This window comes from Diceros bicornis, chromosome 26 (assembly GCF_020826845.1).
Source record: "Diceros bicornis minor isolate mBicDic1 chromosome 26, mDicBic1.mat.cur, whole genome shotgun sequence".
In the NCBI taxonomy this organism is placed as follows: Eukaryota; Metazoa; Chordata; class Mammalia; order Perissodactyla; family Rhinocerotidae; genus Diceros; species Diceros bicornis.
The window spans coordinates 46,567,011-46,579,048 of NC_080765.1; the positions used below are offsets into that span (position 1 = coordinate 46,567,011).

At 37.3% G+C, this 12,038-nt stretch overlaps 1 protein-coding gene across 1 annotated transcript in view; it reads left to right on the plus strand.

Annotated features, from left to right (window-relative positions):
- Nucleotides 1-11,475, plus strand: part of MEIOB (meiosis specific with OB-fold) — a 30,902-nt gene extending 19,427 nt beyond the window's left edge. Inside the window, exons 10-14 of the mRNA XM_058570349.1 lie at nt 1,592-1,693; nt 4,843-4,996; nt 7,309-7,492; nt 8,233-8,319; nt 11,079-11,475. Of these exons, the coding sequence (XP_058426332.1) occupies nt 1,592-1,693; nt 4,843-4,996; nt 7,309-7,492; nt 8,233-8,319; nt 11,079-11,189 (638 nt within the window). The 3' untranslated portion in view covers nt 11,190-11,475. The remainder of the gene's footprint in view (nt 1-1,591; nt 1,694-4,842; nt 4,997-7,308; nt 7,493-8,232; nt 8,320-11,078) is intronic.
- The last annotated feature ends 563 nt before the right edge of the window (nt 11,476-12,038 follow it).

Here is a 12,038-nt window from a genome sequence, read left to right on the forward strand (position 1 = left end):
TTGAGGAGGATACTGTGGTTTCTTATTTTTAATAATTTATTAATTACTATCTATAATAGAAAAGCTCTATCCTTTAAGGGTAAATTTGGTCTGGGAAAATTTCTAAAAGACAGTTGGATTTGTCTGGTGGAAAAGGTTATCAAGCTTGACAGTAGTAATTGTATCAAAACCTCAAGACTAAGTTAATGGGACAGATTCGAAGGATGTACGTTTGGCTCTGAAAACAGATTCAAAAGAGAATATTGTTTTGAGCAATGCCAACATCGTTAGAGTAAATACCTTATTTCTCAAGGAGACATTTAAAGGAGACTACTTATTAGGGTGTGTGAATTTCAGTGTGCTTGTTTAAGTTAGCCTTATTTTCTGATTTCCTGGGCTACACCTGCATGTAGAGATTAAGACCTCTGAATGGTTTAAGCTTTCATCCTAGCCAGGATGTTCAGGCTTCCTTTTAGCTGTCTCTGCCCAGGGAGAGTTCATCAGATAGGGAAGGCAGAATTTCTGCCCCTCGCAGACAGTCTCGGATGACCCTGTTGTCAGTAGGAATCTTTACGGCAGTGCCTGCACCCTACCCTTCCTACAGCTCTCATCTCAGGAAGCTCCTTGGTTTGATTTCTGGGGCCCGACTCCAGCATCTGCTTCCATCTGATGTGCAGCAGTACTGTCAGTGTTTCAAAAACATTCACACATTCACTCATTAATTTACAAATATTTATTGAAAGACTTTTTTTGCCCAAGTACTGAGATAACAAGTATTTTCTGGAATGAGGAAGTACACTAGTGGATGGATGGTCAGATGGATGGAAGGATAGTCACTGTGTTGGATACTGGAAATAGAGAAATGAAAAGGCAAAACCCCTGCCCATAAGGGATTTCAGTGTGGTTCTGAGAAAGAACAGACAGTGCTAATACTTGTGGTGTGTTGGGCCAGGGAGGAGGAAACCCCTAACTCTGCCCCAGGGAGCCAGGGGTCCAAGTATGGTCAGGATGATTTGTAGAAAGTTGGAGGGAGTGGGGGAGAGCTGAAAGACTATCAAGTGTTGGAAGTAGGGAATTGGAGTTGGAGTGTCAGAGTCACGTGAGAGCCCTTTTTCAAAATCACATTCTTGCCTTCTGGCATATCATCTCATTATTCCTGAGTATTCATATCCCAAATTGAGGAGCAAGTGCTTCAAATAATGTTTTTTTTAAAAAAAAATTTTTCTGATTAAAAAAGAAATACATATAAAAATCAGAAAATACATAAAAGCATAAAAAGGGAAACAAAGATCACCTCTAATTTCACCATATTATAAGAATCATGTCTTTGATATATATTCTTCCAGATAATTTTGCATTTATACGTTTTTTTTACTTGAAAGAGAATTGTACCACAAAGTTTGTAAGCTGCTCTTTACACTAACAATATCTGGTGTACATCTTGCCATGTTAGTAGAGCGCTAGGTCACGTTGTTAATGGCTATATAATATTCTATTTGATTGTATTCTCCTATGTCTTCACTTTTTACCATTAAAAATAATTTTGTATCATTTACAGTGATTTAAAAAGTAATCAGTTTGCTTATTACTTATTATGCATTTTCAATTTAAGATACACCAGAAGCTGACATCCTACTGAATTTTATAAGAGAAAATAAAGAAGCAAATACTCTGGATGGTGAAATTGACAGTTATTTGAAAGAATCCATAAATTGTAAGTGACCTTTAAATATGTGAATTTTTAAAAGGCCAAAATTGGGCCTGTAAAGTTTTGTTTTACATAGTAAAACAACAGATACTATATTCTTATTATGTAAGAATAATCGTAAAAGATACTATATTAAAAGATAGTAAAAGATACTATATTCTTATTATGTAACTGCTATAGTTCCACTTTTAGAAAGGTAGTTTAAAACTTCTGGAGGTTCATATAACCTTTTGCCAATCTGATGAGAGCTAATGACCCTCTCCCCAGAAAAGTAACTGTACCCACACATAGAATTTTGCATAAAATGTCATCATTCACAGACCTTTAATCCAAGCAGCCCAGGTTAAGGCTTGATTTTAAAAGGGATGCTGTTTGTTGCCATCTGTAGCTGATGCTAGACACTTGGGGAATGAAGAGGAGCAAGGGAACTCTTATCACTCCCTGAAGGCATGTTCTGTAACCTCATCCTAGGAGGTGAAATACTTCCTCATCATAGATGACACCTAATTCATCTCAAGAGAGTAACAATTGAATTAAGCATGAAATAAGTTATTCTGCAAGTCATCTTGTAAAAGAAAAACTTTGTTATTGCTTTCCTGGGGGACATTTCCTTTCAATAGCAATCACTGATAGAAGAAAACGCTATTGGGTAAAAATTAAAATTATCATCATTTTGCCTAACAGGAAGGAACAAGCTTGAAGTTGTATTGTTTATTAGAGTTAAAATAAAGCTGTTATTGTTACTTTGGAAGCATTTTTTAAATGTCAGGTCATTTGTGAATAATTCCATTTCAGGAGACTTCCAGGAAGCACAAAAGCGTTCACTGGTCTGTGAGGTGGATTTGCTAGAGCGTGTCTCAGTCCTTGCCCTGTCGTTCAACCCTGAAACAGGGACGAGGATAACAATGCCTACAGCTTTCTCTAATCTCCTCAGGGCTATTGTCTTTGTATGGAAAAATTTTTCCTGATCAATGGGTCATATCAAAGTAATCACAAAAGTAGTACTTAAGTTTTCCTTTCTTTTATTTCATTGTGGAAACTTTAATAATTAAGTTTGCTCAGAGGCAAAAATTAGTTGCTCTATCTTTGTATGTGTGTGTGTGTGTGAGGACCATCAGCCCTGCGCTAACATCTGCCAACCCTCCTCTTTTTTTGCTGAGGAAGACTGGCCCTGGGCTAACATCTGTGCCCATCTTCCTCGACTTTATATGGGACGCCGCCACAGCATGGCCTGCCAAGCGGTGCGTTGGTGCGTGCCCAGGATCCGAACCGGCGAACCCGGGGCCACTGCAGTGCGTACTTAGCCGCTTGTGCCACCAGGCCGGCCCCCTGCTCTATCATTTAAAATGCTCATTATTCCCATGAAAAACTTATGGATTGAAATTGATTAAATATTTCAGGGTAAAACTATTATATTTTCTTTAAAGCTTTTATTATTTTTATTTAAAATGATAATGTTCAATATAAGAAAAGTAAACACAACAAACAGCCCAGAAATAAAGTGTTATTTTTTTGAACATCTTCCAATCCGTCTTCCAGTGCACATGTACTAACAGCAGGATAAAGACATAAAAATATGGTAGGTAAATAGATACACATAACTATACTTTTTATTGAAGAAAATTAAATTTTATGTACTGGACAGCAAGAAAAGAAAAGAAACCAGTGAAGTGCTAAAGGAACTGGGCAGCTTCTGTTAAAAGTTTTCTGACCCGAGTAATATTTGGACCTGTCAGATTCCTCTAAGATTAAGAAAAATAAAAATGACTAATTGGTTATTGTTTTTAGTTTTTAGTTTTATAAATTTTCTTAAATAAACTTTTTTACTGAAATGTAACACATATATAGAATAGTAAACAAAGTATAAGAGGACAGCACCGTGCATTGTCACATGGTGAACACACCCATTTAGCCTCCTCCCTGCCAGGTAATAAATGCCAGGGCCCAGAAGACCCCTCATGCTTTCCCAAAGGTAAACGTGATTCTAAAACCATAGAAACCACAGATGAATTTAGCCTATTTTGGAATTTAAAAAATGAAATCTTATCATGTGCGTTCACTCTTGTGTCTGACTTCTTTTATTCAAAATTATGTTTATGAGTTTCATCCATGCTGCTGTGTGTAGCATTCCTTTTTATTGACATATACTATTCCATTATATGAATATACCACAATTTATTTCTCTACTCTATTGTTTCCAGTTTTTGCTATTACAAAATTTCTACTTTCTTTTTGAATATGACTTTAGATGAACCTATGTCTGTTTTCCTGTTGGATATGTACCCAGGAGGAGAATTGCTTTGTCAAGCATGTTCACCTTTAGATGATTCTGCCAAATGGTTTTCCAAAATGTTTGCACAACTACCAGTTTCCACTGGTAGTTTCCACTTCTACCAGTACAGTTTGGAAATCCCAGCTGCTCCACATCCTCACCAATGTTTGTACTGTTAGTCTTTTAAATGGTGGGCGTTTAGTGGAATCCAGCTGTTGTTTAATATGCATTTACCTGATGATTATTGAGGCCAATATGTTTATTGGCCGTTTTTATATCCTTTTTCTAAAGTGCTTTTTTTTTTTTCTGAGGAAGATTCACCCTGAGCTAACATCTGTGCCAGTCTTCCTCTGTTTTGTATGTGGGTCTCCCCCACAGCATGGCCACCAGTGAGTGGTGTAGGTCTGTGCCCGGGATCCGAACCCAGGCCGCCGAAGCGGAGCATACCAAACTTAACCACTAGGCCACAGGGCCAGCCCCTCTAAAGTGCTTTTAAAAGTCTCTTCCCCATTTAAAAAATTGAGTCAACTGTCTTTTTCTTATTGATTTTTAAGAATTCTTTAGATATTCTGAATATGAGTCCTTTGTCTCTCTGTAGATTGCTGGCATCTCCCACTCTATGGCTTGCTTTTTCACTCTTTTAATGGTGTCTTCTGATAACCAGAAATATTCATTTTAATGAAGACTAATTTCTCATTATTTTTCTTTTTTTGCTTTTATGTACACTTATATAATCAGTTTTAATATAGGAAATATAATAATTTTTCTGTTCCTTAAGCTACTGCATGTTCTCATTTGAACTTTGTAGCTTTTCTATTTGGATATAATCCTTTGGAGGTCTTAGAATATATATAGAACTGTAATAACTTCTTTTTCTTTTTAGTAAATACAATAGTTGATGTCTATACAGTTGAACAATTAAAGGTAAAAGCTTTGAAGAATGAAGGGAAAGCTGATCCTTTCTATGGCGTTCTTTATGCTTACATTTCTACATTGAACATTGATGATGAAACCACAAAAGTAGTTCGAAATAGATGGTAAGAAGCCAAATTACTTTTAGCAAATTCATTCTAGTAAAAAATAAAAAACTATTATTGTTAATAAATTTTAAGCTCTGTAAAAGTTACAGCTGTTCTTTGATATAACAGTGGTAATGTATTTGAGAGAAATGTGTAAATAAATAACCCATACTGAAGTTTCCATGGCAAACTATTTAGATTCAAAGATTATAATTGCCTTTTAAAGTAAAATTTAATTTACTGTGTTTCTACAATCCTCAAATATAAAGATATAGTACTGCCAGAAACTTTTAACTGGAATGACAAATTGTTTTATAATGTATTAGAAAATTATTTTGGTTGCCACGTCCTATAGCAAAACTAGTGACAACATTTTTAAAAATTATTTTCAACTGCATGATGAATATGATTTCCAACCTCTCCTAGGTCCAAGTTAGTATCCACTTGCATAGAAAAGTAAAGCCCAGTAGATTTAATAATCTTAGCCAAAAGATGCTTGGCAGGAAACGTCTAAAATGTTATGGTGAAAGTCTCCCTATGGATTTTGTAATTGAAATTTTTACTGACATAGTTGTAGATTTACATGGCATTGTAAGAAATAATGTAACCGAACTCAGTGGGTTTGCCTCTTGGTGAGTGCAGAGATGAACCAACCAACCAAAAGTAGGTGAAGAAAGGTTTATTACTTGCACGAGCCATGGAGAACACCGGGGATACTTTCCTAAAGCAGTGCCTCCCTGAACAAGGGTTTGAGGAGTCCTTTTATTGTTAGATTAGAGGACGGTTCATGAATATTCAGTTAAGGAAAAGGCAGGAGATTCATGTTTATTGCCTAACAGCCGTGTTCTTTTAAGGCACATGCATAGCACGTGCACATGCTAGTACATACGTTGCCTGATCTAAAAATGCTGCTTTGCCCCTCCCAGAGGAGGAGAACTTAAGACATTAATGAGATTATAATGGGAAGAGTTCACTTTAGTTTCTTTTAGAGCAGTTTGAGACAGCTAGAACCAGCTTCAGATAGCTTGCTTGTGGGAACCTTCTGTGGTTAGGCTCTTCCTGAAACTTTTTGTCTGCAAAACACTCAACAGATAGTGTCAGTTTTTATCAGATCCTCAATACCCCTTTCTTTGCCTGGCTTCCTGGTTACGCTAATACAGAGAGATCCCATGTGCACTTTGTCCTGTTTCCCCAGTGGTAACATTTTGTAAAACTATAGTATCACCTTGCAGCCAAGATATTGTCATTAATTCAATCCATTGATCTTATTCAAATTTCCCCAGATTGACATGCATCGTTTATGTGTGTGTGTATTAAATTCCTTATAGTTTTATCACATGTATAGGTTTGTGTATCTACCACCACAGTCAAGATATTGGCCTATGGATTTTTAAAACACTTTATGATTTGATATTAAAGTTGAAAAAACTAATGTAAAGGGTATCGTGTAAGGCAGGTGTTTATTTTTTGAAAAATATTTTTCAAAAATTAAAAAATGTTATTGTCTCCTTTATTTTTTCCTACATCTTTAATATTTATATCTGAGGAAATGCATCTAAAATTTTCTTAAAAACTGATCTGTGTTTAGACAAGAAATCATTGTCTTCAGATTATTCCCTCTACTTAAGAAATTTGAATTAGTCTTCCTGTTTAAATTGACTAAAGTAAGTAAGGCCTATTTCAAAAATATGGAATAGCATATAATTACCACTTAAAGAGAAGAGAATGTGTCACTAGAAGTACTAACAGCATTTAAAGTGTGAAACCTGCCCAACCCTGGGGTTTTTCTGTAGATGTACAGAAGACCTAGTACAGGACCATCAAGCAAACATTCATGGAACCTAGGCTTTCTAGGCACAAGACACGATTCCTGCCCTCAGAACTCCGAGCCAGGGAGATAGGATAGACATACCTGCAATAACAAGGAATAGGATGTGACAGGATATAAGTCAGTGCTGAAGTAAAAGTTCTGCAGCTGCTCAGAGAATGAAGGGGGAGGAGGGGGTGCAGGAAAGGAAGACCCTGATGGGGAAATGAGCCTGAGCAGGAACCCCAGCAGAGGGAAAGGCAGGAGGCAGGACAGTGAGAGGACTGGCTTATCTCAGTTTCAGAGGAAGCACGGATGCTGAAAATGAGACTGATTGCATAGAAAGCAAGTTGTATTGATTTGTATTATTCCTTGTTGTTCCATATGTTTGTCTTGCATCCTGCTCAGCGCTGAGCACTCTGTAATTCCTTACTCTGAAAGTATTCCACTGCGGACTTGGACTTGGAAGTGATAATTCTTCTGTTAGAGATCACATTTTATCATTGTCTTTGTTTCTTTTCAGTTCAGGCTGTGGTTACATTGTAAATGAAGCATCCACCACTTGTACAACTTGCAACAAAGATTCTTCCGAATTCAGATCTGTTTTTCTCAGCTTCGATATGCTAATTGACCTTACTGATCACACAGGTACCCTCCATTCCTGCAGTCTCACAGGAAGTGTTGCTGAGGAGACATTGGGCTGCACGGTAAATAGCAAAAAGGAAAACATGTTTAGAAATATTTCCAAATTAAATTCTCTTCCCCCAAAATATAGGTTATTTTGGTGAACATTTGATAGAAATTAATTCATTAGAAAAGAGGTCTGGGAAAAATCAATTTTGATTTAAACTCACATTGCTTTAATGAACAAATAATTACATATTGTATATTAAAATCATAGCTAATATTAACTATTAGGAGTAACAATGGAGGCCCTTGGCCACAGTGGAGAATTAACATGACATTTTATGTAGTCAAGTAACAGTGGGTAAAATAACACATTGGAGACATTGATCAGTTTTGAGGTGGCTCCTCCCTAAGGAGGGTTTGGCGATATTTCACCTACCCCACTGTATAAAGTCAGCCACGCGTTTTGCCCTTGGTCTGCTGCTGTAGGGCAGCAGCAGATCCTTAGAGATTAGCTTGTGTACTTGAGGTAGGAACTCGCTTTTTGTTGTTAGAACCAGCTCATGAAGTTGACCATTTGAACCTTAGTTCCAAGTGGTTTCCACTTTGTTAAGGGAGCTTTCTATGCCGAGCCACCTGACTGGCTTCAGAGATTGAGTTTAGAGCCTTTCTGGCCATATCTCCTTCATCAAGAGGATTGAGCTATAATTACTGTGAATAAAATTCCATTTCTAGTGAGAAAATTTAAGTATCACATTGTTGTCAAGATGAGTTATCTTTGGAAATATGTGAAATATTTGTTTGATTTTTTTTAAACCAGGTAAATGAGTTTCTTGCAATGACGGATGAACAGAAAACAGCACTAAAGTGGCAATTTCTTTTGGAAAGAAGCAAAATTTATTTAAAAGTTAGTGTATTTTACAGTACTATGTTATTCTATATATTCAAACAGTAAGGAAATCCTAGAGTATGACCTAATAAATTAGAGAATTTGTTATTTTTAATAATGCCCAATTCTCAGATGTGTAGAAGGATTCGGCTACTATAGAAACAGTGAAAGTAATCAGGTTTTTTCATACAGTATTAAGGAGTTACAAATGACACCAAAGAAATAGACCAAGAAAGAAAATATCTATTAATGTTAACTCCAAGGCAAAGAACCAGGCTTTAGAGTCAAAGCTGTGTCCCCCCACCCCACCCATGTGGCAGTGCTCTTCTCTTCAGTGAGCAGTATACAATAGCATAGTTAAATGCTTAGATGCTGGAGTGAGACAAACTAAGGTTTGAATCCAAATTCCACCACTTCTCAGCCTATGTGACCCTAGGGAGGTTAATTAACTTCTCTAAGCCTCTACAATTCTATGATCCTCAACTCTGATCAGAGCAGAGTTCTGTAGCACTAGCAACACTTCAGTGTTGGAAAATCATAGAATCTTAACATTAAAGGTGTGAAAAGTGGAATGTGACAAACCCACTTGTTTTGCAAACGAGGAAAATGGGACCAAGAAATGTTGCTGCTTGCCCCAGGTCACAGGTGAGATAGGGCTGCAGCGTACATTACTTCCCTCCTTCCATCATTCTCAAATGTTTTCTCCCTTACACTCTTAAAAGTTTTCAAGCTCTTGTTTAAGTGAGTTATATCTGTTGATATTTACTGTACCAGAACTTAACACTGAGAAAAATTTAAAACATATTCATGAACACACATTCCATTAGTGGTCAGAGCAATAATGTCATCTCATGTCAAGTAGCCTCTAGAAAACTGCAGTGTGCTCTGGTGAAACAATGAGACTAAAAAAGGCAAACAACATCTTAGTATTATTATGAAAATAGTTTTGATCTCATGGATATCCTGAAAGATATCCTTTGAGAACACTGCATCTACTCCATCTCAGCCTCATAAGCAGGTTTTCCCTTTTTCCAGTGGCTTCCTTCTCTTGTGGCCTCACGCATACCTGAATAGGTTGCAGACATGGAGTCACCAATGGCCTCACCAATGTTTCTAGGACCTCAGTTGAGGCCTCTTCATTACTAGGCCAAAGGGGGAAAATTACAGTAATGTACTGCGTCTCTTCCACCATTAGCATGGATCCACCTAAATACTATCTATTCCCAAATCAGAATATACTCAGATCCTTGACCAACTTTGTGTTTTTCCTCCAAATAGGAGGTACCAGTTGCTAATGAGTTTGATCAATTTAAATTCATGGCAGCCTACTCATAATTTCCCAAACTTGACTCAAATATAACAACAAATTGCTCTCAAAGGAATATTGTACCTTTCCAAAGAATATGTTAAGAAGATATTTGTCAGGTTTAACAAAGGTTTTAAGCAGATATAAAATGATTATATCATAAAATGTAGGGGCTGGCCCCGTGGCCTAGTGGTTAAGTTCGGCACGTTCCCCTTCAGCAGCCTGGGTTCGGATCCCGGGCACAGACTTACACCACTTGTTGGTGGCCATGCTATGGTGACAGCCCACATACAAAACAGAGAAAGATTGGCACAGATGTTAGCTCAGGGCGAATCTTCCTCAGCAGAAAAAAAAAGTGTAATAAAGATTATGAGACTCACAATTTCAATTTTTATAAATCAATTAAAACAACATGTAATTTAAAAAATAAGAACTTACATTGCTTTGCTAATATGATAAAAACAAAGTATTCCTGTATAGATTGAACTTTATATATATATATATGTATAATATTTCAGTTAAAAACGATGGGTACGGAGCTGGCCCGGTAGCATAGCGGTTAAGTGTGCAGGTTCCACTGCAGCGGCCCGGGCTTCGCAGGTTTGGATCCTGGCCGCGCACCGATGCACCTCTTGTCAAGCCATGCTGTGGCAGTGTCCCATATAAAGTAGAGGAAGATGGGCACAGATGTTAGCCCGGGGCCAGTCTTCTTGGCAAAAAGAGGAGGATTGGCAACGGATGTTAGCTCAGGGCTGATCTTCCTCACACACACACACAAAACAATGGCTATATAAAATGGTTCACTTGGCGGGATTTCAAAGCAAAGTATTCATTTTAATGTTTAAAATACGTGTTGATATTAGTACAAGTCCTTGTAACTCTGATATTAATGTTAAAGAATAATTTCCAAAAAGGTAAAACCATGACTCTTATACAAAAATAAAGTGAACACATCTCAAAGATTTAATTCAATTCATTAATTAACAAAGGAAATTAAAATGGCTAGCTGATGTGTCCTTCCACTTCATATTAAATAAAATGTTGGTGAAAGTGCTTTGTAAATTATAAAAAGTCAGACATTCTTATGAGTAAACTGCATCATCACATCCCTGTAGTCTAACAGATGATGTTACTGCTACAGGTTAACATCTCTCACAATTGGTAGTTTGAGCACACTTGAGCCTTTTTTCTACATGTTGGATTTGAAATCTCAACATTCCTTCCAGAGAGAAAGGTCATGAAAAAATGACATGGAATTTTACAAAATCACTGTCGGAAGCCAGATCTGTAATTTCTCTACCAAAGTCTGCCTGGGACTGGAATGCTTTCCATCCTCTTAGAACTTTAATTGAAGTTTATGTTCACATCTGTAAACAAAGCTCATTGCAGTTCTCTATTTGTAGTCATTGGTTTTTGACTTTATATACAAAGTAATTTTTAAAACTAATTGTCTCTCTTTTTCTCCCTACAGTTTTTTTTATCACACAGAGCAAGGGGTGGATTGAGAATTAGTGTGCTCTCATGTAAGCTGGCAGATCCTATTGAGGCAAGTAGGAACTTGTCTGGACAAGGAAATATTTAAAACCAGATATCATTTTTTAAACTCTGGAAAAGAATAAGAGTTTTAACTCCCGTTAAAGTGGAAAATGAGTTTGAAAATTATGGATTTGAACAAAATTGTATTTTGTTCAAATGTGGTAAAAATGTTTCTATAAATTGTTATTATGTTTCCTCCTGGAATTGGTTTGGGGTTAAGTCTCAAATCCAAGCTCATTTCTTAGAAGGCTTTTTCTACTGGCTTTGCCCTCTCTCTTACCAAGTTGGAAAATGTTTGCATTAATTAATAAACAAGTTTAATCTTTCCCACAGATATGAATGATTTCTTTTCTTAGCCCCTTCCCTTTTTGTCTTGTTTCCTGGGAGAAAGATCAGAACCTCTAAAACGACTTACCTAGAGCTTGGCAATGGCTCTGATGGATGAGGGGCTCTCTCGGCTCCCAGTGGGAACAGCAGAACTCCATGGGCAATATTGTGCAACTGCTTTGAACACTGTAGAGCTCTTCTACTCCCTTGCCTTCTCTGATGACACAGAGCTACCTCGTGCTTGTAAAGGCTTGCTGACTCGGGGCTGACATTTATGAGCCTGAATCAACTGGGAGGAGACCAACTTCAAAATGTTATATGAGTGGTGCTGAGTCTTGGGAACTTGGAAGGTGGGAGACCAGCTCTAACAGAAGGACGGTGGCCCCCCTTCCACCTCAGTTGTCTGCAGAAGCCCCAAAGCACTCTGCTCAGCTCTAACTCATTCTGAGTTAGTTGCTTCACAGCACAGACCCACCACTACGGTCAGCGTTAACCCACAGTCTAGGAGGTTTGGCCAATGTTTTTTGGGTCTGGCAGTTCAAAGGCTATACTTCACCCACCGCAGAAG